The 26,400-nt window shown below is 49.0% G+C and overlaps 1 protein-coding gene across 10 annotated transcripts in view; it reads left to right on the plus strand.

The window, feature by feature from the left end:
• Window positions 1-24,728, plus strand: part of RAP1GAP (RAP1 GTPase activating protein) — a 96,105-nt gene extending 71,377 nt beyond the window's left edge. For 4 of the 10 annotated variants that reach the window (XM_074218194.1, XM_074218202.1, XM_074218200.1 and 1 more), the window contains 18 exons: window positions 2,409-2,512; window positions 2,868-2,946; window positions 3,521-3,574; window positions 5,155-5,238; window positions 5,806-5,906; window positions 6,235-6,364; window positions 7,318-7,473; window positions 8,039-8,110; window positions 8,907-8,993; window positions 10,691-10,831; window positions 12,290-12,421; window positions 13,739-13,816; window positions 15,557-15,666; window positions 16,696-16,851; window positions 19,053-19,176; window positions 21,734-21,836; window positions 23,478-23,590; window positions 23,840-23,925. In XM_074218194.1, coding sequence (XP_074074295.1) covers window positions 2,409-2,512; window positions 2,868-2,946; window positions 3,521-3,574; window positions 5,155-5,238; window positions 5,806-5,906; window positions 6,235-6,364; window positions 7,318-7,473; window positions 8,039-8,110; window positions 8,907-8,993; window positions 10,691-10,831; window positions 12,290-12,421; window positions 13,739-13,816; window positions 15,557-15,666; window positions 16,696-16,851; window positions 19,053-19,176; window positions 21,734-21,836; window positions 23,478-23,590; window positions 23,840-23,884 — 1,869 coding nt within the window. In that variant the 3' untranslated portion in view covers window positions 23,885-23,925. The other 6 variants (XM_074218199.1, XM_074218201.1, XM_074218198.1 and 3 more) reach the window with 5 other exon arrangements.
• Window positions 24,729-26,400: the final 1,672 nt, after the last annotated feature.

A 26,400-nucleotide genomic window follows, 5' to 3' on the forward strand; every position in this document is an offset into this window, starting at 1 on the left:
TTCCACATTCTAAGAACCTCTTCTAGATGGTCCTTGAGCTTGTGTTCAAAGTATTTAAATGAGTAGAGAGGAAGAGGGAGGACCTTCCAGGTTTTGGATAGTCCAGACGAGATCCTGTCCAGAGGAGTGGGATGGGGTGAGATCAGGAGTCATGTCCTTACCCTGGGTGGAGGGTTGTGAGGATTGTGCAGACACATACCAGGCTCAGCTTGGGATAGAGTGGAGGTGGTGGGGGATGGGGAAGAGAGAGGACATGATGACCTTGGGCTCACCAATGTTGATGCCAAGGCAGCAGGTGAGCCCACATCACGAGATTCTAAGCCCGCCCACCCCATTCCCTACTTCTGTAGGTTTCTCCCCACCCCTTACCTGGGACGTGACCCATTGTAACTCCTGGGAAGGAAGTGGGTAGCCCCATTTAGGTCCTTGAGCTCAATCTTTGAAAAGACCTGCTCTTTGAGCAAAGTATCCTTCTCCTTAGAACAGTCCAGGCCTCCTCAGCACCTTGTGCTGGCAGAAGATGGTGGGGGAGGGGAAAGGGGGTATCAGAGGAGGGGGACAGGGAAATCTCCCTTATCCCTCAGGAGCACTGGATTTGGAATCAGATGGCCTATATTAAAATATCTTTTCTGCTAATGTTACTTCTATGGCCAAAGGCAGCAACTTCTGTGCCTCAGTTTATCCTTCTGTAAAATGAGTGTCCTGGACAAGATGACCTCTAAGCTTCCTTCTAGATCTGAATCCTATCATCCTAGGACACTCCCCTGCTCCATGCCTACAGAGAAGTTCATGTTTAAACAGGAACTCACTTCCGGATGATTCCTGGGGTGGGCGTTGGCCAGGGAAGCCGGCTGTGCTCGCTGGGCTGGGCTGGGCTGGGCGGGCTTAGGGAGGTGTGGAGCCCAGGGCTCCCACTCCCAGATCCCTGCCTTTGGGCTGGCCTCCTGGGATTGGGGGCTCCTTCTGGTGCATCCATTGCCACTGGGAATGACGCCGCCCCCTTAGGAACCTTCTGCCTGCCCACCCGCCCCTTTCAGCATCTCTCCCTCCTTGGGAGGCCAGACATTAGCTCCATATGCCTCCCTGTTTGTTTGGGACCTGTTTAACTTCCTCTAAGTCATATGCTAGGGCCGCACCTCACTGGGTTGGGCTTTGGGGCCCTGCAAGTGACAGGTTCATTGGTGATCTCCAAGACTTGCCTGCGAGCCTACTGTGTGTCCAACTCTGCCCCTGGCCACAGGGAAGGACCCAGCCAACCAGTCACAGTGACGAGACACACAGAAATAATTAGGAGATGATTCATTATTAAAGCCCTGTGATGCCTTCTCAGTAGGTACCCTGAAACTGTGGGGGTGGAGGGAGAAGATTCCTTGGAGTCAGACTGGATTGGCATTGGCAGGCCTGGGCTGCTGGCTCTGCCACTGAAAGTCACTTAACTTCACCAAGCCCTTGCCCATAAAATAAGGGGTCTGAACTAGGTGATCTCTGTTCCGGTTCTAAATCTAAATCTAAGTCATACCCATCCTTGGCCCTTAGCTTCCAGATCTGTAAAATGAGGCAGAAATTGCACTAACTGAAATCAAAAGCTGTTTTCAACTCTAACATTAAAAATGTGTGTGTGTGTGTGTGTGTGTGTGTGTGTGTGTGTGTGTGTGTGTGTGTTGGGGGGTGACAGCATGGGGAGGGGGCATCTAGGTAACACAGCAGATACAACACCAGCCCCGGAGTCAGGAGGACTTGAGTTCAAATCCAGCCTCAGACAGTAGATGTGTGACCCTGAGCAAGTCATTTTGTCCTATTGCTTTAGTTTCCTTATTTTGAAAATGAGCTGGAGGGGGAAATGTGACACCACTCCATTATCTTTGCTCAGAAAACCACAAATGGGGTCATGAAGAATCAAACAACTGAAAAATGAATGAACTCAACTGTCTAAAAGAGGAGACAGCATGCTGCCAACAACCAGATAGAAACAAGATGGGTTCAAGATAATTTTGATAGTTAATATATGACCTCTTCTGATAGGAAATAAACTCCCCGAGGGCAGGGTCTATTTCATGTTGGTCTTTGTTTCACCATGTCCTATCCCTTACATGTTGAGCCCTCCCTGGGCCTCATTTTCCTCATTTGTGAAAGAGAGGGGGCTGGAGGAGGGAGTTTTCCAGGTTTCAATCTAGTCCTAGGATGTTTTGACATCATGGGGAATGAGAGGTAGTGAACTAACTCCCTGTCATTGAAAGGCATCAAGTGGAAGCTGCATGGCTGATTATTGGGAATGCTGGTGTGAGTCAGATGATCCCTGGAGTGTTTACTAGCTCTGAAACCCTAGGAAGAAGTGGAGCGCATATGGATAGGGAGGTTCTTGATCTGATTCACCCTCCTTTTTCCTCTCTCTGTTTTCCTTATCCCAGGAACACTTCAACTACTATGCCCTGGACTCTGCCCTGGGCCATCTCGTGTTCTCGCTCAAGTATGATGTAATTGGAGATCAAGAACACCTCAGGTTGCTGCTCAGGTGAGCTAGGGGCCCTGGATGATGAGGCCTGGGGTGGGGGGAGGCCCATTTAGGCTAGGGGGTGGGATGGGAAGTCATGAAATATTAGGCCTACACCTGAGAAATCAGGAGCCCCACTCATTCATTTTACAGAGGGGGAACTGAGGCATCCCACAGGGAAATGCCAAAGTTACCCAGAGAGATTATTGTACTATGGGATTTGAATGCAGAACTTGGGACTCCCAAGCTAGTCTTCCCTTCACTACACTGTGTTCCATCCAATCTATTCTTCTATCCCTTTCTGGGCCCCCTTTTCCAACAAATAGGTCAGCCCTTCCTTTTTGTTCCTTCACTCTGCCCTGTTCTCTCCCCCCAGGACGAAGTGTAGGACCTACCATGATGTCATCCCCATCTCCTGCCTCACAGAATTCCCCAACGTAGTCCAGATGGCAAAGGTTTGACCTCCCTGCCTCCTGATTCTCTAGGGCTACTTCAGATTCTGACCATGGGGGATTAGGCTGGGGGGGTTCCCTGTTCCTCCTGCCTATTCCTGCATGTCCCTCCATGTTTAACCCGCCCCGGAGATGTGCTTGAACATACCCACTCCCCAATCTCCGAGTTCTTGGTGGTTTGGCTGCTCAGACATTATAAACCCATATATCCTCCCCCACCTCACATTCTTACATGCAGTCTCACACATTTTCACTTCCCTCCATATCCACACAAGCCCCCATCTCTATGCTTGTACCCACTCTTGCAGCTCGTTATAACTGCTCTGTTCAGGCCCTGGACCCCACATATTGCTCCAGATTTGCCTCTAGCCCTGGCTAAGGGGAACCCTTGGGTCAGCCTTTGTCCTCAGCTCTGGCCAGTCTCAGCCCACAGATCCCTACTTGAATTCTCTCTAATGTTCTGAACCAGCTCATCTCATGGAGGAAGGCCTCCAAACCCTGTCCAGCCCCCTCGATCCCCCTGGCCTCCTCTGCTCAGGGCCCAGCCCTCAGGTTCTCCCTTATCTTCTCCTTGCAGCTGGTGTGTGAGGACGTGAATGTGGATCGATTCTACCCAGTGCTTTACCCCAAGGTAGGACTGACTATTGGGGTCCTATCCTCATTGCTGGGGAGTGGGAGCTGAGCTGTCTGATATACTGGGGTCAGGAGAGGCCCCTCAACTCTGTTAATATTGGGAAGCATCATGTCCCTGAAACCCAGCCTCCTCTGGGCAAATAGTCAACTTCCTGGGATTCTCAATATTGGGGGAGGAAGATAGTGATAAGAAGGGACTGAGTGACCCCAGAGCCCTGACACCAGGCCTCTCAGCTTAGATTGTATCTATGGGGGAGGATGGGGTAGGAAAGGCAAAGAAATGTTCTTCTGGAAATATGCCTCCAGTTGCTATCCAGGCCTCTCTTGCCAGTTTAGCAAGCTCTGAGCATCACAGAAGGGTTTCTGTCTAGGAGGACTCCAAAATTCTATCTGAGAAAAAAGATTCATCAAGGAGGAAAATTGGCTCTGATTTTGTGAATAGGAGGAGGCCCAAAAAGGAAGCTCCTCATAGTCACAGACTCTAGAAATTAAATGTCCTAGTTGAAAGAATAGAGAATGTCAGAGCTGAAGGGATCTCAGGATATAGCATGTCAGAACCGAGAGAAATCTAGAACATAAAATGTCAGCGCTAAAGGGAGCTTAGAACATAGCATGTCAGAAGTGGGAGGGACCTAGAACACCAAATGTCAGCACTGGAAGAGATCTTAGAACATAGCACATCAGAATTGAGAGGGACCTAGGACATAGAATGTCAGAATTGAAGCGATCTTAGAACATAGCATGTCGGAAGTGGGAGAAATCTAGGACACAGAATGTCAGAACTGAAGGGATCTTAGAACATAGCATGTCAGAGCTGAGAAAAACCTAGAACATAAACTGTCATAACTAGAAGGAATCTTAGAACAGAGAATATCAGAGCTAGAAAGGACTCTAGAATAGAATGTAGGAGCTAGAAGGAACCCCTAGAGCAGAAAATGATTTTAGACAAGAATGTTGGAACTGGAAGGGATTTTATAACATTGAATATAAAATGACAGAAAAGGACACATTTCTTTTCTTCAGGAGAATGTCAGCCAATGTGGTGAGACATTAGCAAGGGAACCAAAAATACTAGGCAAGATACTTGAATGCTAAAAATGAGAGTCCAGACTTCAGTTGCAATTAGAGCTCTGAGAAGAGAGAATGAAGAGATGTGGTTGCTCCAGAGAGCAGAACTAAGAATTAGAACATGGGAAAAGTGAGACAGCTGCCAGGAGAAAAATTTCTATTCCATAGAAGGAGAAACTTCTCCCCCAGTAGAGCTATCCTAAAGTCAAGTGACCAGCCCCTTGAGGTAGAGATTTCCCCTCTGGAGGTCTTCCTGCAATGTAGAAAGAATGATTGGCTGTTGGAGATAGAGTAGAGGAGATTCTTGCTTAGGGATAGATGGAGGGATGAGGCCTTGAAGGCCCTCAAACTGGACCTTGAAGAACTTGGCCAGGAAGAAGGAGAGATGGAGGGGGTTTCAGGGAGAAAAGAGTGGTTTGAGCAAAGTGTAAGAGATGAGGTTGACCATGGCAAGCATGTCAGGAAGGACAACTTCTCGGAGGACACACACTGACTGTCTCTTTTCCCTAGGCCTCCCGCCTCATCGTCACCTTCGATGAACACGTCATCAGCAATAACTTCAAGTTTGGGGTCATTTACCAGAAACTCGGGCAGGTGGGGCTCCCTGGACTTTGCTGAATCAACCTCCCGCCAATACCTGGGGAGACCTACCCTCACCACCCCCCAGGGCAGGTGACCAACCCAGAGACTCCAGGATTCTCCAACTGCTGGGTCCGTCCCATTGCCTCCCATCTTAGATCATAGACTGTGAGAACCAGAAAGGACCTTAGACATCATCTAATCCAGCCCTCCCCCATCCCCTCATTTTATAGATGAGGCTAATGACTTGCCCAAGGTCACACAGTGAGTCATTGGGAGAGCTGGGACTAGAGCCTAGGCCTCCCCCAACTCTCAGCCCATGCTCCTACTCTGGTAAATGGCTGTCTCTTTACTTCCCTAGAGGTTCCATGGAGCTCCCTATTGGGTTGTGGGGGTGACCCAGAAACCTCCAGGCTTACCCAGCCCAGCTTCTCTGATCTTGGGGGATACTGGCCTGTTGTGTGTGTTTTTTTTGGGGGGGAGGGGTGGAAGGGGAGGAGGGCTAAAGGAGGTGGGAGGGAAGAAGGATGGATGCTGCCTGGGGTCGGCCGGCCCCACAACCCCAGCCCCATGTACCCGCAGACCTCTGAGGAGGAGTTGTTTAGCACCAATGAGGAGAGCCCTGCTTTCGTGGAGTTCCTCGAATTCTTGGGTCAGAAGGTCAAACTACAGGACTTTAAGGGGTGAGTTGTTCTGGCCCTGTCTCTTAACTCACTGTGTGACCTTGGGTGAGTAACTTCCCTCTGTCTCCTCATCTCTAAAATGAACAGATCCAACCAGTTCATCTCTAATATCCCTTCTGGCTCCAACATTCTGTGATTCTTGGGAGAAGACAATGGAGGAGGGGTTGGGTAATGGATTTGGATTGGGGGAGGCTAAGGAGTAAATTGGGAGGGAGGACCCTCGGGGAGTAGAGACCTCCATTCTGGCCTAGGTGGGGTTCTGAGGGCCAGGAGTCAGCCTAGCTATGACATACAGCTAAGCCAGTGGGGTGGTGTCTCTGGATGGCAGGTTCCGAGGTGGCTTGGACGTGACTCACGGGCAGACGGGGACAGAGTCGGTCTACTGCAACTTTCGAAACAAGGAGATTATGTTCCATGTGTCAACCAAATTACCCTACACAGAGGGGGATGCCCAACAGGTAAAACATGACCCTGGGCACCTCAGCCTTCTCCGGGCCCTTTACGGACAGATGTAATATTTCTGGGCATTTTAAAATAAGGATCAATGAGTTAGTTTGCAGAAAACACTAAAGTGGGCTATTTTCTTTTTTTAAATCACATTGATGGAAAATCATCCTTTTGGTTTGGAAAGTGAAAATAATGTGATATAATGCACTGTATAAGCTTGTCAGCAAACAGCTTCATTCTCTAGGTTTCTATCTGCGAATTGAGAGGATTGGATTGTTGGTCTTGGAAGTCTCCTTCTGACCTAAATCTCTGTCCAAAGGACCTTCCCAACTCTGACATTTTTTGGTTCCAATATTTTGTGTTTTGAGGTTCCTTCCAGTTTTGTTGTTCTGTGATTTTTGTGACTTGGTTCCAGGGAAGGGAGTTCAGTGGAAAGACCTTTGCACCAGAATCGGCTGTTCTCTGTCCTTGATCTGTCACTTATTAGCAGTGTGACTGTGGGCACAACCACAGTGGAGCGGAATGCCAGACTCAGAATGCTGGGTTCAAATCTCACCTCTGACCCTTTTACAAATTAAGTTTGGTGGAGGGAGATCTTGTACTGGGAATCTCCATGATACATAATCACAGCTCCTTTGTAAGTTATTATTGTGTGTAATTAAGTATTATGATGAATTTATTCTTAAAGTGATCATATTTGGGTTATAAACATTTTTAAGGAGGAAGATTTTTTTCTTCTAGTTTCTGGAGAAAATCAAAGAAGTTCTCAGGGAAGAAAATTGTTCCATCTTGAATTTTGTTCTAGTCTTATCCTTTGACTCTCTAGCATCAAACCCTTATCTTTCCCCATTTGCCCCCTCGCCCAGCTAGGGCTACCCTTTGTGAGCCTGGAGCTGCAGGAGGATCCTTCTCTTTGCTCCCCCTGTGGCTCCCAACTCAGGGGCCGTGGGGGCCCTGTTCTCAGTTACAGAGGAAACGGCACATTGGGAATGACATCGTGGCCGTGGTCTTCCAGGATGAGAACACACCCTTTGTGCCCGATATGATTGCTTCCAACTTCCTACATGCCTATGTGGTGGTGCAGGCCGAGGATGCTGGCCCCGATGGGCCCCTTTACAAGGTGAGGAGGCTCCATGAGGGACCCAGGGACTCTGCCTGGGTTAGGGCAGGGAACGGATGAGATCGGGGTCCAAGTCCTGGCTTGGCTACTCACTTTCTTTGTGACTTTAGGTAAGTCACGGGTCTCATTTTTCCAATTTATATAATGGAAGAATTGAATTAGGTGATCCCTAAGATCCCTCTCACTTTTGCCATTCTGTGTTCTAAAGTCTCTCCCATCTTTACCATTCTGTGTTCTAAGGACCCTCCCAGCTCTGACATCCTATGTTCTAGGGGTCCTCCCAGCTCTTAATGTTCTAAGGATTCTCCCAGCTACAATCTGTAGTTCTGAATTTACCTCACTTTTTCCCCCATAAGGTTTCCCCAACTCCCAGGCCTTCCCTTTTCAACCCCTGCTCCTTGGGTCTTCCCCTGCCCCAATGAGGAGAATAAAGAATGCAACACTTCACCATCTTTGACAACCTCCCATTCTCTGGTTCACAGTTGATTGAGTTAATCTCAAGTTCTTATTCAAAGGGGTCTCTGTTGGGGAGGGGACCTAGACTGAGGGGTTGCTCTCCCCCCAGGTGTCTGTGACTGCCAGGGATGACGTGCCCTTCTTTGGGCCCCCGCTTCCGGACCCTGCCATCTTCAGGAAGGTGAGGAGGACAAGAATGCTCAACTTTCTCTTGCCCTTTCTCTGTTCTCTTTTTATTGGGTGTGTTGGGGGCCAGGACTGGAAGGTGATATCTTTTTCTCTGTGCCCCAGGCCCCATGACTTTCCATGGCAATGCTGGTACCCCCATGGGGTAGAGGTGGAGGAACCCAAAGACTGTGGGATTTCCAATATGCTTTTTTTGTGTTTTTGTTTTTTGCAAAGCAGTGGAGGGTTAGGTGACTTGCCCAAGGCCACACAGTTAGGTAATTATTAAGTGCCTGAGGTCAGATTTGAGCTCAGTCCTCCTGATTCCAGGACTGGTGCTCTATCCACTGCACCACTCAGGTACCTCTCCAAGGTGTTTTTTTTAATACCTGTGGAAGCTTGAGCTGTTCATTCCCTGTGTCAGGGCCTTCATGAAGTATCTCAGGAGGCAGCTGGATCGGATGGGTCACTGTGAATTCCGAGGTCCTGGGTTGTATACAAGAGAGCAAGGTGGGGAGGGGGCCATGACCAGAGGCAGCGACTGGTTTTCCCTGGCCTGGAAGCATCACCTTAAGCTCCCTGATAGCATCCTGGGGCCCATGCATTCCTCGGTGTGGGCCTCCTCTCCACTTCCCCTTCAGTTTCCAGTACCTGGTGCGTTCTCCTGCCCACGTGGTCCCCCCTTCCTATCGGTCTCCCCACCCCCACCTCCCAGTCTCCTTTGCTCTGGAATGAGGTCCATGCTCTGTTCAGCTAACCAATCTCTCTCCTCTCTCCCTCCCTCCCCCCTTCCCTCTCTATGGGGTCCACAGGGCCCGGAATTCCAGGAATTCTTGCTGACAAAACTGATAAATGCAGAATACGCCTGCTATAAGGCAGAAAAGTTTGCCAAATTGGAGGTGAGAGGCTTATCTCCGGAAGAGTCCAGCCCCCAGTCTGGGCTAGGAGAGGCTAGGGTTTGGGTGATAGTGGGGGGCCAAGGCCTTGGGACTGAGAGTGCTGGAAGGGAGAGACCCTGGAGAGGAAAGGGACAGGGATTGTGTCAGCTGGTGGGAAGGTGATGAGCGGCTTGGAACAGGAAGGATTTATGGGTGGGGGACCAGGAAAGAAGGGCAGCTTGTCATATGCAGGAGAAATTGAGGCAACATCTTGGGGTCCTCAGCTGAGCACCAGACTCTCCTGTCTATATCCTTTTTGCCTCCGATCCATCCCTGAAGTCAAGACTGGTCGTGTACCAAATCGTAGAGGTTGTGTGAGGAACCTTCAGCCTCTCCCTTCAGGACCCTCCTCTTTCTCCCTCCATAGACCACCCTCTCTCCCTGCTGTGAATCATAACAAATCACTTCACATCTCTTTCCTGAGCCCTAGTGATGTGTCTAGCCCTGTGCTGGGATCTGCTCAAGTTATAAGAGAGGAAGACTTGACAGACCCTGCCCTCAAGGGCTCAGGGACCAAGGGCCAGGTGGCAAGAGGACTAGCTAGGGAAGAGAGAAAGGAACACAATATGAACCAAGGTTAAATGGATTGGAACAGTGGTTCTTAGCAGAAGGGAGCCAATGCAGGTTCTTCAGTAGGGGAGTGACCTCATGCTAGCTCATGCTAATTTATTTATTTATTTTTATTTAATTATTTTATCATTTATTGAAGGCAATGGGGTTAAGCGGCTTGCCCAAGGCCACACAGCTAGGCAATTATTAAATGTCTGACGCTGGATTTGAACTCAGTTCCTCCTGACTCCAGGGCTAGTGCTCTGTCCATTGCACTACCTAGCTGTTCACTTTCCTCATTTTTGAATGAAGAATTTCAGACTTGGCAAGCTAAGGGGATGTGCCCCAGACCACACAGCAGAACTAGGTTTGGAACTCTTGACTCCAGGGCTCTTGACTCCGATCCTACCATACTGCCCTGTGAAAGGACATGCAAGCCAATAGACATCTCAACTCAGCAAGCATAAGGAAAGTGCATTTTAGAGGGATCCTTTGGGATACCTAGCTCTTCTGTGCCTTCCTGCCAAATTCTGCTTCCTAGAAAAAAGAGAGCTTAGAAAAGAGAATTTCAGAGCTAGAAAGACCTCTAGAATAGAATGTAGGCTTGTGAAAGGTTGGGAAAGTTTGACCAACTTGAGTGTTTCTCCTAGAGATGTTTGCATTTTTATTGGGGCCAAGAAAAAAAAAAGGATGATCCATTTGAAGCCAAGATTCAAGTTCATATCCCTACCCCACTCCATGTAGGTGTATCACCTTGGGCAGATTATTTAATCTTTAATCTTTCTGAGTCTTTGTTTCCTCGTATGTAAAATGATCAGGCCAGATTAGATGTTCCTTGATGTTCTTCCTGACTGTAGAACTAAGACTGTAGGAGTAATTGAAGGATATATATACATATACATATATATATATAGACATATATCTATCTATCTTTCTATCTATCTATATATGTATATTATATATATATATGTATATATATGTATATATATATATATATATATATATACTCCCCCAGTTGGCTTCAAAGACATAGTTCTAGTCTATAGGAAGAAGAAGAGTATATTCCCCCTCTGACCTTCTTCCCTTAATGACCCTGTTCATCCCCAAAGGAGCGGACCAGGGCTGCCCTCCTTGAGACCCTCTATGAGGAGCTGCACATTCACAGCCAGTCCATGATGGGCCTGGGCGGAGATGAAGACAAGATGGAAAATGGAGGAGGAGGCAGTGGCGGCTTCTTTGAGTCCTTCAAGGTAAAGAGCCTGGGCCTTGTGGGCAAGTCCTGAGGGTAGTGTCTGGGAGACTCTGGTGGAGCCCAGGACTTGGGGGCAGAGCCTAGGACAGGGCTAGAGTCCGTAATGTGGAGTGGAGTCTGGATTATATGGGTGGGGCCAAGGATATGAGGGTGGAGCCTGGGGTTCAGGGGAGGGTCTGTGGTCGAGGGTGGGTCCTGTAGTTTGTGGACAGCTGTACCTAGGAGTCTGTGATTTCTAAGTCCCGTGGCTTAGGAGCAGAACCAGTGATGAGATGTCAAAGCCTAGACTCTGTTTTTAGTCTCTTGGGTGGGGAAATATCCTTCCCCCCAGCCCCTTCTCCTTAGAGGCTGGATGGAGGGGACTCAGCCTCCTTGCCTCCCTCCAGTCCCAGGGCTCAGCACATCACCCCTTCCTGGACCTTCCTCCCAGACCAAACTCCCCTTGGGACAGGGAGCTCTGAGTGAAGGCTGGCAGAAGGGGCGATCCCATGGAGCCAGTAGATGCTGAAGCAAAGGATTGGGTTAATTGGGAATGATGGGCCGAGGGAGGAGGAGGAGGAAGAGGAGAGGCGTCAGCTTGGGACTCTGTCTGAAAATCTAAACGTGGAGGTGATGGATCAAATGACTGTTTCTACAAAGAAGAGAAAGTTAAGAGGAGAAAGTCTTGGCTCCTAAGTTTGCTTTTGACACGTCTCAGGCAGGACCCTTGACCCGTCTGGACCTCCCTGAGTTCCCTCATTCCTTAAAGGGGATAAGTCATCTCAGTTCTGCCTCCCTCCCAGAGAGGGGTTTGGGGACTCAAAGGCGTCTTGAGGGTCATGAACCAGCCATTGTGAGAGATAAGGATGAGGCCAGAGCAGGAGAACAGTGAAAACCATCTCTTGTCCCTTGGGACTCCTGGAGCCAGTTCTCTGAAGTGTTTGGTGGGCTGGGAGTGGAGAGGAGGAGGAAGAGGAAGAGTACAGGCATACCCAGGGACACCTGGGTCCTACCCTGTTCCTGTTAGAACCATAATGCCCGAAGAGACAGAGACTGGGGGAGATGGGAAAGCTGAGCCATTGCCTGAGATGTCAGTTTCTAGAACATTCTGGATCCTGACCCCTCCCAGCCCTGATCTGACCTGATAACACAGACTGGGAGGACCATTGGAAAAGAAAATGTCAGAGCTGGGAGGGCCCTTAGAACACAGGATGTCAGAGCTGGGAGGGGATCTTAGAATGTGGGATATTGGAGCTGAGATGATTGAACCCGGTTCCCTAATTTTATAGTAGAAGATAAGAGTTCTGAGTTAAATGACTTGCCCAAGGTCACCCAGCAAAGTTCTTGCTAGGACTGGAGCCCAGCTTTCCTGACTGCTGGTACTTCTCTAAAGTTGCAGGTCATTCTGTTCTCTTTCTCCCTCAGCCCCTGGAGTGGGGTACTGGCAGCCTGAAGGCCCCTGTTTTTCTTTCCCCAGCGTGTGATCCGAAGTCGCAGTCAGTCTATGGATGCCATGGGCCTCAGCAACAAAAAGGCAAACACAGTGTCCACCAGCCACAGCGGGAGCTTTGGCCCCAACAACCCCGACCTGGTGAAAGCAGCTGGCATAGTGAGTTCTCCTGCAGACTGGCACCTTCCTAGGCCCTTAGTATCTCTCCTTCCTCTTCCACCACCCTTCTTCCTTCCCCATTTCTCCTTTCCTCCACCGCCTTTTCCTCTCCCTCCCCTCCCAGGTCCTCCCTGCCCCTCCTCACCTTCTCCTCCATCCTGCCCTCCAGGTTGGGCTGTGGCTCCTATCAGCTCACCAGCCTCCTCTCACACCTCTTGCTGCCCTCCCCTCCCTGATCTCCCTCCCCCTCCCCAACAGACTTCTTCCCTGGCAGGTTGTCAGCTCTGGGCCTGTGTGCTCTATGCCCCATTTCAGGGAGCTGGGGAAGAGGGAGAGGGCCCAGGGCCAGCAAGTCTAGTTGCTTTTCCTACTTAGGACAGGTCTCTAGGGTTGTTCCCACCCCACCTCCCCACCCCTAACCCATCCATGCATTAGCCATGGCAGAGATGGCAGATCTCTTTTCCTCTGCCCTGTCCTACTGGCCCTCCCACCCTTGGCTGTCCCTCCTAAAGAGGGTCTCTTAAGGGTGTCCATAACCTTACTTAGTCATCCTGCCTGTTCTCTTTGAATATGCCCCTAATTTTGCCCTCTGGATGCCCTGTGGTGAGGGGGTTGGAAGGAGGCACCCATATTCCTTTAGGCTTTAAGGCCCAAACCATTGCCATTTTCCCTAGCAATCCAAGCTCTGGGCACCTAGAGAAGCCGGCGGGTTAGGGTCCCTGGCCAGAGGGGAGGCACAGCCCTTCTCCCACACTGAGGGCCCAGGGAGTGGGTAGATTGTTCCAGACTTCTGGGCTACTACTGCAAGAAGATGCTCTGCTTCATCCTAGCATCCCACACCCCAGCTGCTTCGAGCCTTCCCTATGCTCAGCAAAAGCCCCTGTGAATGGCCCTAGTCTAGCCCCCCATTAGCTGGGATGGGGGAGCACTAGGGCAGTGGGGCCAGGCCTGAGGGGGACTTGGGGGCAGTAACCAAACCATGTTTTGTTTTTGTTTTTGTTTTGTTTTGTTTTCTTTTGTTTCTGCATGATTCTCTTCTCTTCTCTTCTCTTCTCTTCTCTTCTCTTCTCTTCTCTTCTCTTCTCTTCTCTTCTCTTCTCTTCTCTTCTCTTCTCTTCTCCTTCTCTTTCATCTTTGATTTCTTCCTTTCCCCTTCCTGTCTTCTTTTTCTCTTTTTTCAAATCTATTTCCCTTACTCCTTCTCTTTTCTTTTTTCCCTTCCCCTCACTTCTCTGGCTCTTCTCTCCTATTCTTGCCTCACTCTTTCTCCTTCTCTCTGCCCCCTGGCTCTCTCTGTCTCCTCTGCCCGCTTGCCAGTCATTGCTTGTCCCGGGGAAAAACTCCAGTAGATTCGGACGTCGGGGCAGCGCCATAGGCATAGGAACCATAGAAGAGGTTGTCGTAACCGGTGCTGCCGCCACCTCCGCGGCTGGGCCGGCTGCTGGCTATTGCATGTAGCTCTTTTGTTTGTGGGGGACTGAGGTTGTATTGGGGATGGGCTTCCTGCTGCCCTCTTCCTGCTGGTCTCTTGAGTGGTGGGTGAGGCTGGCGCTCCTTCATTGCCAGGGCCTCTTGAGGTGAGCGGGATTGGGGATGGCTTAGCAGGATGCGACCCTGGCCGCTCCAACCTACCAGAGGCCAGCGAGGGGCTTGGGAGAGAAGACTGGACTCCTGGGGACTCTCTTGTTGGCCTTGTCTGGTCTCTGGTATCTGGGATTCCCAAACCAGCCTATTTCAAGTGTCCTAGGGACCAGCGCCCCCAATATTGCCTCTGCCCATGCCTGAGCCTGTCCCTGATGCTCTTATTTCTCATCAGCCTGGGCACTCCTCGCTGCCACCACCACCTGCTGATTCCTGCTCCTGCCTCCCATCTTCCCAGAGCATGAGCTGACCCAGGTTCCAGGCCCTCCCCTCCAGCTCCCCCTCCCCTCCCCTCTGCCCACTTGGTCCTGGATGCCCCCTCCAGCATGGCATCTTTAGGAGCACTCCCAAACAAGAGGGAGTAGGGCTCCTGGGGGTGGGGACTAAAGGTCTGAGAATGCCCTGGTGTGGCTGATGCTGCCCACTGTCCCAGGCCCAAGGTCCCTGCCCCTTACCCCCCCCCCACCCTGGGGCAGTGGTAGTGGCATGATTGGGGCTCTGATGGTGTGTGTGTGTGTGATGGGGAGAGGGCACAGCATTGACTCCCGTTCTGCGTCAGCACGACTCTTGCCCACATCTGCCATGTCTGTCTGTTCTGCATCCTTCTGGCCAGAAAGTGCCGGGGAGCAGGGCTGGGGACTGGGGACTGGGGGGTGGTGGGGATGAATGGGAGAGAGTGGGGTTTGTTTTTCAGCTGCTGGGGCTGAAGCCTCTGCCTGCCATGGCCCGGAGGCTCCATGGAGGGACTGGGCTGCTATGGGGCAGAGAGGGAGGGCGAGTCTCTCTTCCCCAGGTGGGGTCCACAATTGTTGGGGAAGGGAGGGCAAAAGTGGCAATGGGGAGGCATGAGGAGACAGATTCACAGTCCTATCAGCTCCCATCCACTGATGCAGGAATTTACCTAAGAGCTTCTTGGTCTCTCTCAGATTCTCTTTTACCCCTAAAAGAGGACTAGGTTCTAACCATTGCTATTTTTTTTTCTCTTTGAGCCTCAGTGTTCCCATCAGCAAAATGGGCTTCTGTAGTTGAGTATTATGTGAGAGAAATGAGCTGTCAGGTCAGACTGAATCTGGCATCAAGACCCACCTTCGCCATTTACAGTCTCTTTGGCTTTGGCAAATGAGTCTCAGTTTTCTCATTTCTAAAATGAATGAGTTTGAATCAAATGGTGTCTGAGGACTGTCCCCTTGGTCCTCCCATTCACTTTCTTCCTCCTTCAGGGCAGGGTTTGTCCAGCCCTCTCGGGCTCCTCCTCTCTTGGGGACTAGGAGGGTCCCTCCCTTTGAGAATGCCCTCAGAATCCTAGCCTTAAGAATGGAGCGGGCCCTGGGGAGTCCTGACCAGGGAGACTATCGGCTCCACCTGCCAGTTGGTGATCTCTGCCCCTAGAAGTGGGGCTGGTGGGCACGGAGAGGGGACAGGGGATGCCCACCTCTGCCTAACCAGCATTTGGGGAGTGTGGGACAGATCCTGAGCCTCAACTTCTCTCTGCAGTCGCTGATTGTACCTGGGAAGAGCCCCACCAGGAAGAAGTCCGGCCCCTTCGGCTCCCGTCGGAGTAGTGCCATTGGCATCGAGAACATCCAGGAGGTGCAGGAGAAGAGGTGGGTCCTCAGGGCCTTGGCCCCCTCTGCTGCTCCTCTCATCTTCTTTGTCATTCTGCTAATCCTATTAACTCTTTCCACATCCCCTGCCCTTCTCACTTCTTCACATTGCAACTCTTCTCTCATCTTCTCTCCATCTTCCTCTGACTATTGGAACTCTGGATTTGGAGTCAGCAGGCCTAGGGTTCAAGTTTCCAGGTGACCTTGGGCAAGTCACTTACTCTCTATGCACCTTAATTTCCTTCCTTCTAAAATGGGAATATTTGCCTTTCTTGCCTAATAGGGTTGACTGTGAGGTAAGTAAATTATAAAGCATCTTATAAATGTGAGCCGTTATTATTACTGTTATTATTATTCCCTCCACAGATCGTTGTTCTGGGTCCTCTCACTACTCCCTACTAAAATCTTGTCCTGGGATCCATACTTAGAGCTTGAAGGGACCTCAGAGTTCTTGTTGTTCCATTCTATCAGGGGTCATCCCATCCTTATTTTATAGAGGGAGAAACTGAGTCCCAGAGAGGTTGAGACTTGTCCAAGGTCACACATAGAAGAGATTGAATTTGAACCCAAGTCCTTTGATTTTTCCTGTTTCTTCTCTCCCTCTCCTTCCCCTTTCTCTTTTCCCTCTAACTCTCCCTCCTCCCCATGTCTCCCCTGCCTCAGCAACATACCTCTTCCTCCATCCTCCCAAAGACATCTCTCAGGTACCATGAGCTCTTTGGTGTTCTCTAGAGCCCATTAGTTTGGGGTCCATTGCGCCTCCCTCTCCACAAACCTCAGAAGAGCCAAGTAGAAAGGAGGGGGAGGTGCTTCATGCTTTCACAGATCCCTATCCCCAACTTTTGCCATCTTCTTGCCAGCCAGACACTGATTGGGGTGGAGGATGGTGCAGGAGGACCAAGGGAAGGCAAGGACTCTAGAGTCCGTTGGTTGACCTCAGTTTGACTCAGGTGCTGGTGGCTGGAAGTATCTCTTGGGGCAAGTGTCCCCCAGGGCTCTTCCTGTTCATGTTGCCCTTCCCCATATCAGACCTGATGCCGAGTCACCCCGCTGTCCCCGTGTACCCCGAAGAGAGAGCCCACCTGCTGGCCAGAAGACCCCAGACAGCGGGCATGTCTCCCAGGAGCCCAAGTCTGAGAATTCCTCCAATCAAAGCTCCCCAGAGATGCCCACCACCAAAAACAGGTTGGTGTCCACACTCTATCTGGGACTTTTCCTATCACAAGGCTGGGGTTTGTGTCTCCTTCCAAGAAGCTATGTAGTCCATCTCCTTCCTGAGAAGCCATCTCTTCTCCAATCTATTCAACAAAATGATCATTCATATCTTTATTCAAAAACCCCCCATGGGGGACTCAACACCTCCTGTTCTACTTTGGGAGAAGGCTAATTGTTAAGAAACTTTTCCTTCCCTGGAGTTTTGAACTGCCCTCTGCAGATTCTACCCTGGTTGTTCCTAGTTCTACCCTCTGGACCCAACAGAAAAAGTCTGCTCCCCCCCCCCCAGAGCCTTTGGAATTCTGGAAGACTTTCCTGTTCCCCTCTCTCAATCTCTGGCCACATAAACAGCCCCAGGCCCTTTGGCCAATCCCCTGGCTTATCAGAGTCCTCCCTAAACTGTGTGCTCCCCACACTGCTCCAGGTGTGAGCTGACCGAAGTGGAGGACAGTGGGGCTCTCACTTTTTCCCACCTCTCTTTAAAGGAGCCCCAACTTGCACTAGCCTTTTTACCTGCTATCTCAACCTGTTGACTCATACTGAGCTTGCAGTTCTCTTTTTAAAAATAGATCTTTAAGCTAGGTGATGCAGTGGAAAGAGCACTAGCACTGGAGTCAAGAGGACCTGAGTTCAAATCTGACCTCAGACACTTAATAATGACCTAACTGTGTGGCCTTGGGCAAGTCACATAACCCCATTGTCTTAAATAAATAAAAATTTAAAAAAAAGACAATCAGGGCTAAGTGACTTGTCCAGGGTCACACAGCTGTAAATCCGTGACTGGATTTGAACTCAGGTCTTCTAAAATGTATGACTTTACAGTTTTCCCTATTGAATGTCATCTTATTTTTGTTGTTTAGTTGATTAGTTGTGTCCAACTCTTCATGGCCTCATTTGGGGTTTTCTTGGCAAAGACAGTGGAGTGATTTACCATTTTCTTTTCCAACTCATTTTACAGATGAGGAAACTGAGGATAAGAGGGTTAAGTGACTTGCCCAGATTCACATAGCTAATAAGATTTGAATCAGAACTTGAACTCAGGTCTTCCTAATTCTAGCACCAGTGTTACCTATTAGAGTCAGCCCATTGTTCTAAACCAGTGGTGTTAAACTCATATAGAACTGGGGGGGGCACTAAATCGTACATAATACTCCCTATAGACTATATGTTAACATAGTTTTAAAATTTAATATCTATGTTCTATTTAATTTTTATGTGTTTTATTAAATCTTTCCCATAGATTACTTTGGAATCTGTTTCAGTCCACACTAAGGAGTGTTGTCACACTGATGTGTTCAATGCCTTTGGCCCCAACCTCTTAAGAGCCTTTAGGAGCCTCTGTTGTCCACTGTGTCAACTGTTCCTCCTAGCTTTGGGTCACTTCCATCTACAGACTTAACAAGCACAACAATTCTATCTTTAACAAGTAAATAACAAAAATATTCAACAGCACCTGTGTCCAGTCACTGATGGCGACCTCTTGTCAAGTTGACACTGAATTTCTGAATCTTTCTAAATGTCTTATCATCAAATCCATTTGCCCCATAAGAATAGTAGATGGTACTTTAGCAGAAGTTTTATCAGCAATATTTCTCACATATACCAATTTAGTCCCCTCTCCTGTCCTGGGGACTTTTTGTAATCCCCCCCATTTTTATAGATGTTCAATACCCATCTCTCAAATTTTCTGTTGGAGCAAATCAGCTTCATTAGCCTGTTGTTAGAAGACTCTTGTTTTCTTCCTATTTTAGAAAATCAGGATCCCCTTTTGGGGTCCTGTTCATTTCTCTACCTTTGGTAAAGCATCCCATTGACCCTTTCTAGTGAAAGCTACTCCTGAGTTTTCCCGGTGTCTCCCTTCCAGTCCAGAGTCTTGTGAGCAATGATCTGAAGTACCATGATCTGGAACAGGTGTCCCAATCCGACTGTACTGGGGGAAGGGGGAATGGAGATCTTTTCCATTCTAGACTGCACCCCCAAGGGTAGTACTCACTTTCTGAGTATTTGTAGGTGCCAGGGATAGGAAGGAAATGAGGAAATGGGAGGACTTGGGAAATAGGTGCCTGGGGCCAGTTTATTGTGGTGGGGGAGTAAGGGTGGGCTGGAACCAAGTGTTACATGTGGGACCTGGGACAAGAGAATACTGACAGCCTCATAATGTGTGTTGGCAGGGCAGAGATGGCCATCCAGAAGGCTGAGGCTCTGAAAGATTTCTCCAGATCATCCTCTAGTGCCAGCAGCTTTGCCAGCGTGGTAGAAGAGACCGAGGGTGTCAACGAGGATGATATGGGCATGGTAACCATGGGGATTTGGGCACTGCCCCACAGAGGGAGAGGGTCCTGTCCCAGCACACATGGGTGCTTTGTTATGTTTTGGGGGGTCAGTGGGAATGAGTGTGTTCTTCATGTGATCAGGAGATTCTCCTAAATTATTTGACATAATCTGTACATCCAAGAAAAGCCCAGTGTGCTCCTGAGAGATGCTTAATAGTGACTGGGGTGCTCTAGGACAAGATGAGCTGCCCAGTATGTAAAGGAGAATGTCCTTGTGGACACACTTGTGTCCCATACCTCAGCTACTGAGTCCTCTTCATTCTCCACATTTCTCAGAACGGTTCCTTCTTCTGTCCCCACTGCAGGACCCTAGTATCACCTGGCTGACCTGTTACAGGAGCCTCCTAGTCTTCCTGCCTCCCGTCTCTTCCCTTTCCCCTCCCCTGCCTTCTTCCTTCCTCTCTTCTCCATTCCTTTCCTTTTCTTTTCCTTCTCCCTCCTCTATTCTGTCCTTCCCTTCCTTCTTCTCTCCCCTTCTTCTCCCCTTCTTCCCCTTCCCCCTCCTTCCATCCCCTCCATTCCTCTCCTGTCTATCCTCTCCTCTTTTCCCATTCTCTCCTCTCCTCCCTTCCCCTATTCCCCCCTCTTCTCTCCTCTCTCCCTTTCCTCTCCTCCTCTCTCCTCCTTTTGCCCCTTTCCCTCCCCTTCCTTCTCTTCTTCTTCCCTTTCCCTTCCTTCTCCTCCTCCTTTCCCCTATTTCTCTCTTTCTTTCTCAGCTCTCTTACTCAATCTTTCTCTTCTCATCTATCCTTCATACCACAGCCAGAATAATTTCCCATCCTTAGACCTGGTTGCTTTACTCCCCTGCTTTTAATGGTTCCTTCTTGCCCACAGGGTAAACTTTGGGTTGATTTAAAGAGAGCATTCAAGACTCTCTTGAATCTGATTCTACTGTCCCTTTCCAACCTCACCTCACATTTCTCATATCTCTGAGTTCTAAACTCTAAGCAGGCTGCCAACTCTTCCCCCTCAAACATAGTTTTTGTTCAAGCTATTTCTGATTGCCTACCCTCTCTCCTCTTTTCCTGTTGAATTTCTCTTTATCTTTTAAAGTCTAACTCAAGGACCATCTCCTCTAGAAACTCCCCCCCCCCCCCCCAGATGTTCCCATCAGTAATAAAGGACCTCCCCCTCAGATTTCACATAGCACTTTTGTTCCGCTCCTCTAATCCATTCTGAGACTATCTGCTATTCCAGGTCAGCATTTAAGCAATATAGCTGACATTTGAGCCAATGCTGGCTAGGCATGGTGACTACTAATATGGAGGATGAGATTGGTGGATTGTAGGAGATCAAGAGTTCTGAGCTGCAGTGAAGTAAGCCAGTTTCCTAAGGAAGCACCACCAGATTACCTAAGACTCCAACCAGTTCAGGTCAGAATTGGAGCTGGTTAAAATTGTTGGGTCGGGTCTATGAATTGCCCTGCATTTTTAACCTGAGAAAGATGAGGAGACACATGTCTGGAAAGCAAAGGAAAAGAAAGGAAAGAAGAGAAGAGAAATGTGTGCTGAGTGAATGAATTCTGAATAAATTAAATGAGAGATGTTCTGCTGGTATCTGAGAGCATCTCCCTTCTGAGACTCTTCATTGTGTAACTGGGAGACATTTGTACCATGTGAAACTGGAGGAGTGTCTGGGGGCCCCTCTTTGTATAACTAAGATAGTGGAGACCTGGAGACACAGTGCCTTTATCTCTGAGACACAGTGTGTGTGTGTGTGTGTGTGTGTGTGTGTGTGTGTGTGTGTGTGTGTGTGTGTGAAGGGGAATTTAGGTTGGTGAAAAGAGGCCTAGATTTAGTCAGAAGACTTGAGTTTGAACCCCGATTCCATGGCTATTAACTACATTTCCATACTAGTCATTTTGTGGAATAAATCTTAAACAAAACAAGGAAGATAGAAAGAAAGGAAGGAAGGAAGGGGGAAAAAAGGAAGAGAGAGAGAAACACAAAGAAAAAAGGAAAAGAGAGAAAGGAAGGAAGGAAAAAAGTAAGAAAGAAAAAGAAAGAAACAGAGAAAAAGAGAGAGGAAAGGAAGAAAAGAAAAAGAAATTAAGATGGTAATGGGACAAATTCTTTCAGACTCCCTAAGGCTCAGTCTAGGTTGCAAAATGACATTTATTAACTGCATGACCTTAGACAAGTCACTTAACTCTGCCTCAGTTTCCTCATCTACAAAATGAACTGGAGATGAAATAACAAATCAATCCAGTATCTTTACCTAAAAAACTCCCAAAGGGGTCAGTCACGAAGAGCAGAACACGACTGAAAGCAACTAAGCAACAGTTAAAGGACCCAGTATCTCTGTATGTAAGATGAGGATTAGATGCCAGGGGCCCTTTCAAGTTTTAAATCTCTTTTGGTCTCTTATCCGCTTTGATCCACTTGGGAGACTCCTGGGCAGAACTGTGGTGAATCCAGTTGATGGGTGATTGTCTCCCTCTTCTGACCACGGCTGGTAGGGCAGGCTATGCTGGGTCCATTCTTTCCCACAACTGAACCTTTCTGTCTGTAACCCTCCAGGAAAGTGCGTCTTCCTCTGGGATGCCGCACAAGAGAGACTCCTTCATCTACAGTACTTGGCTAGAGGACAGCATCAGTACTGCCAGTGGGGGAAGCTCACCAGGTACCATCCCATTCGGGGCTCCTCTACCTCCATCCTGCCCATGGGGAAGGGCATAGCTGACCCATGGTGGGGGGGAAAACATAACTGATCCATGCTGGGGTGGGGGGAGTCACAGCTGACCCATGGTGGGGAGGGGGAACTCACTCTCCACAGTAAATCCAAGGGTCCCTGTCACTCCACCCTTCCCAAAACCTGGTCCCATCCCTGGATCTACATGATTCTGAGGGGCCAAGAACTATGTTATATAATGACAAGACAGGAGACCTGGGTGTGAGTCTTTGCTCTGCTACTCACTTAAATGAGTAACCTTAGGCAAGACATTCTCCATCCATCATGAACCTCAATTTTTTCATTTGTAATTGGAGGAATTGAATGCAGTGATTTTTTTAAAAAGATATTTTCTCCCATTATATGTGAAAACTATTTTTAAACATTTTTTTAAGATTTGAGTACCAAATTTGACCTTGCCTCCCTCTCTCTCTTCATCCCTCTCTGAGATGGTAAGCAGTTTCATGTAGGTTATACATATGCAGTCATGTAGAACATTTCCATGTTAGTTATTTTGTGGATGAAATAGGAAGCAAGAAAGAAAAGAAGAGGGAAGAAAGAAAAAAGAGAGAAAGAAAGAGGGAGGGAGGAAAGGAGGAAGGAAGGAAGAAGGAAGAAAGAGAAAGAAAGAAAGAAAGAAAGAAAGAAAGAAAGAAAAGGAAAAATTAGTATGCTTCAATCTGTATTCAGATGGCATCGGTTCTTTCTCTGGAAGGGGATAACATTTTTCATCATGAATCCTTTGGAATTGTCTTGGATCATTTTGTGCTGAGAATAGCTAAATCATTTATATTTCCTTCTTGTCTAATATTACTGTTACTGTGCTCTTCTAGTTCTGTTCATTTCACTCTGTATTATTTCATGGAAGTCCAGGTTTTTTTTTTCTGAAAGCATCCTGCTCATCATTTTTGACACCAAAATAATATTCCATTTTAATCATATACCAAAACTTGTTCAAACATTTTCCAATTGGTGGACATCCCCTCAGTTTTCAATTCTTTTATTGTTTGTTTGTTTGTTTTGTGGGGTGATGGGGTTAAATGACTTGCCCAAGGTCACACAACTACCTAATTATTAAGGTCTGAGATCGTATTTGAACTCAGGTCCTCCTAACTCCAGGGCTGGTGCTCTATCCACTGCTCCATGTAATTGCTCCCTGTAGTGTGAACTGCTTCTTCATATCCTTTGACTATTTATAATTGAAGAATAACTTGTATACTTATAAATTTGATTCAGTTCTCTCTATATTTGAGAAATGAGACCTTAATTAGAGATAATTGCTGTAAATTCTCCCTTTACCCTTCCAGTTTTCTGCTTTCCTTCTAATTTTTGATTGCATTGATTTTGTTTATACAAAACTTTTTCAATTTTATATAATCGAAATTAGCCATTTTACATCTTCTGCTGTTCTCTAGATCTTGTTTGGTTCTGATATAGTAATCTTTTAAGGCTCCTTTCAGCTCTCAAATCCCATGCTTTTTTAATCCAACTAGGCCGGATCATGTCATGAAATTAGTGTCTGAGCAGTAGACCCCTTCTCATTAGCAGTGACCACATTTTTGTCCCTTTTGATATCCCCTGCCCCAACTCTAGGCCCCTCTCGGTCACCACAGCCAGATGCCAGGAAGTCAGGGGACCCTGCTTGTCCAGAGATTAAGATCCAGCTGGAGGCACCTGAGCAGCAGCAGCAGGACACATCCCATTTGGTGAGCCCCATGGGGCCCTGGGGAGGGAGGCAAGAATATTCTAGACTGATCCAGGGAAGAATGCCAAGGATTTAGAATTTAGGCCAAGCCAGCAGCCCACCTCAGCCCAGGCCCAGATCATTAGTTGGGGGCATTCAGTAGCTAGGGCTATACTCAGGGCCCTTCTCTCCAGGCTTTGAGTATATTCTTTTCCTATCTCTCATTACCTGATGACTAAATGGAGGGGAGCTTTCTCTCTGGGTGTTCTAGGGGATCCTTGGGATTCTAGGACAAGAGATTGGCCTCATTGCATGACCCGTTGTCTTTTCCCCCCGTCATCTGTTTATTCTGGGACCACTCTCTATCTGTGTAGGGCTGCTAGCCCTCCCAGCCAGGCCTCCATGGATAGGACATCACAGGTTAGTCTCTACCCACAGGAGTGGGAATGGGGAAATCTTTGGAGGGTGAGACTGGTCTGGGCTGCTCCTCTTTAGAGGGAATATGTCCCATGGTCTAATCCCTGAACCAGGGATCCCTAGTGCCCTGTCATTCAACTTTTGTTGGGGGTGAGACCCAGAGGAGGAGGGGGTCTCCCTGAAGTCCAGTCTACTCAAAACTGGCTGGAGGATCAACAGGCTTCACAAGTGGCCCACCAGCTCTCTCCCTTCCTCACCCCTACTTTACAGCAGGCAGGAGACCCTGCCCTTCCTTCCAAGGTCCTATCTCCTCCTCTGCCCACAGACCCCTCGGCAGAAGCACAAGCTGAGATCGCTGCTGCAGAGCAGAGACAGTGACTCTGCCCTTCTCGCCACAGCCAGGACTGGCCTCTTTGCCCTCTTTGTGCCCTCCCCTTGCCCAGGACCACAGCTCCGCAGGGCGGAGACTCCTGGGTCTCAGGGCCAGGCTTGGGACTGGGGGCCCCTTCCCCCTCCAATGAATAGGGGTCCTATGAATTACTTGCCCCTGCCCCAGGAAAGCTGCAGGCATTGTGCCTGTCAAGAGGCACAGTACCCAGCCAGAAGGCTAGCAGACCCACCAGGGCCCCTGGCACAGCCTGGACAGGTTGCTGCCAGAGTTTCCAACCTGAGCCCTTGCCCTACTTCCTCCCCATCCCCCAGACTTTTCATCCCCTGGGGATGACCTGGATCCCTGCCCAACTCAGAAGAAACCAGGCTGGCACCTTTCTGGGCTGGGCACCTTCTGGGGCATCTCAGAAGCAAGGATCACTCTACACAGCTGCTCCCACCAAGGTTCAAGGCAGCTGTGAGTCTGGCAGGATGCTTTGATGGAGTGGAAGAAGGTGTGAGCCGAGGCCAAGTCCTCGTCCTGCTTGCTCCTAGCTATGTGAGCCAAGTCGTTTCTCTTCAGGCCTCAGTTTTTCCCTTGGTAAAATGATGGGGGGAAGGGGGTCAGACTAGATTGCCCCTTCAGGCTTTTTCCATTTACAAAATTCTGCCATCCTCTGATCCTACTTTGGTGGGAAGCTTTGGGCTTCTGGCTGGCCCTCCTTCCCATTTCTTTCCTTTTACCAAGTCATGCCCAGAACCAGTGTCCCCTTCCCCTCCTCCTTCCAAGACCACAGGCTGCCCAATCTTGCCCATTATTGACATGCCAGGCTGTCAGTCAGGGGCCTCTACCTCGTGGGCCCTGTTCAGGCCACCAGGTTGAGGGGAGCCGAATTAGGTGTATCACTGGGCCGCCTTCCCCAGACCCTCCCTCTCCTGCTTCAATCCCTGCTCACAGGGAAAGCAGTGCTTTATGACCTTCCCCCAGCCCTGCCCCGGCAGGGTTCCTGCTCAGTCACTGCCCATGTCTGAGAGATAGGCACCATTGCTTGCTGAAGGAATCAACTGACCCACCTTGTTAACACACCCAAACTCCAAGCTTCTAGTTACACTTTCCCACCCTATCACTGTCCCCAGTCCCATAAGACTGGTCTCTCTCAGTACATCCTGGGAGGTTGGCAGGCTGACGTCCCACCCCCATTCCCTTTCCTATCCCCTGCCCCATGATGGCTGGCAGAACCGGGCCCTGGCTGTGAACACATAGCGTGAGGAGGGCCGGCACCCGGTGCTGCCTGAGGTCGGTGGCACCCGCAGTTGGGGATATTGGGAGGGGGTTCCTCTTCTCCTCAGCCCACTCCCCTGACCCCGGGAGGCTCCTGGGAGTTGGGGTGATGGTGGAGCTACTGTATGTCCATGTTGTGTGTGTTTGTCTGTGTTTTTTAAGGCCTCAGGCCCCAAAGCCTGATGTCCAAGCCAAACACTTGTTTCTGAGACCACAGTTGTGTGTGTATCAGTGACAGGTGTACAAAATAAAGTTATATTTATCACTATTGTAAACTGAGCCTGGTTTAACCCTTCACCTTCCTGTCAGTGAGATGAAAGGACTGGAGCTATAAAGGGGGGTGTAAGGAGTAAGTCCAATGGATTTGGAATCAGAAGAAAATTTCATCAAGCCTCAACCTGGCTGGGTTGCCAAGCAAGTCACTTCCCCTTCTGGGCCTCAATTAAAGGAAGGATTGGACCAATGATAATGATTAGCATTCAGTATCAGGAATCATTTATTCATGCTTTCAAGTATTGGGAATCATTTCCTAAAGACCAAGAACTCCTCTGGGTGTTGAGGATAGTAAAATGGTGGAAAGGAAATAGTCCCCATTCCCACAGGGAGCTTCCTTCTGATAGAGAAAGACATATTAAAAGGGAACTGAAAAGCAGGGGCCTAAGGAAGATGGCATCCTTGGCATCAGAAGCAGAGAAGGGGGCCCTAGGAGCGGAGGAGGCATTGAGTATGGTGGTGAGGTCCAGGGAGTCAGGAGCAGAGACAGG

This window comes from Macrotis lagotis, chromosome 1 (assembly GCF_037893015.1).
Source record: "Macrotis lagotis isolate mMagLag1 chromosome 1, bilby.v1.9.chrom.fasta, whole genome shotgun sequence".
NCBI classification, from domain to species: domain Eukaryota; kingdom Metazoa; phylum Chordata; class Mammalia; order Peramelemorphia; family Peramelidae; genus Macrotis; species Macrotis lagotis.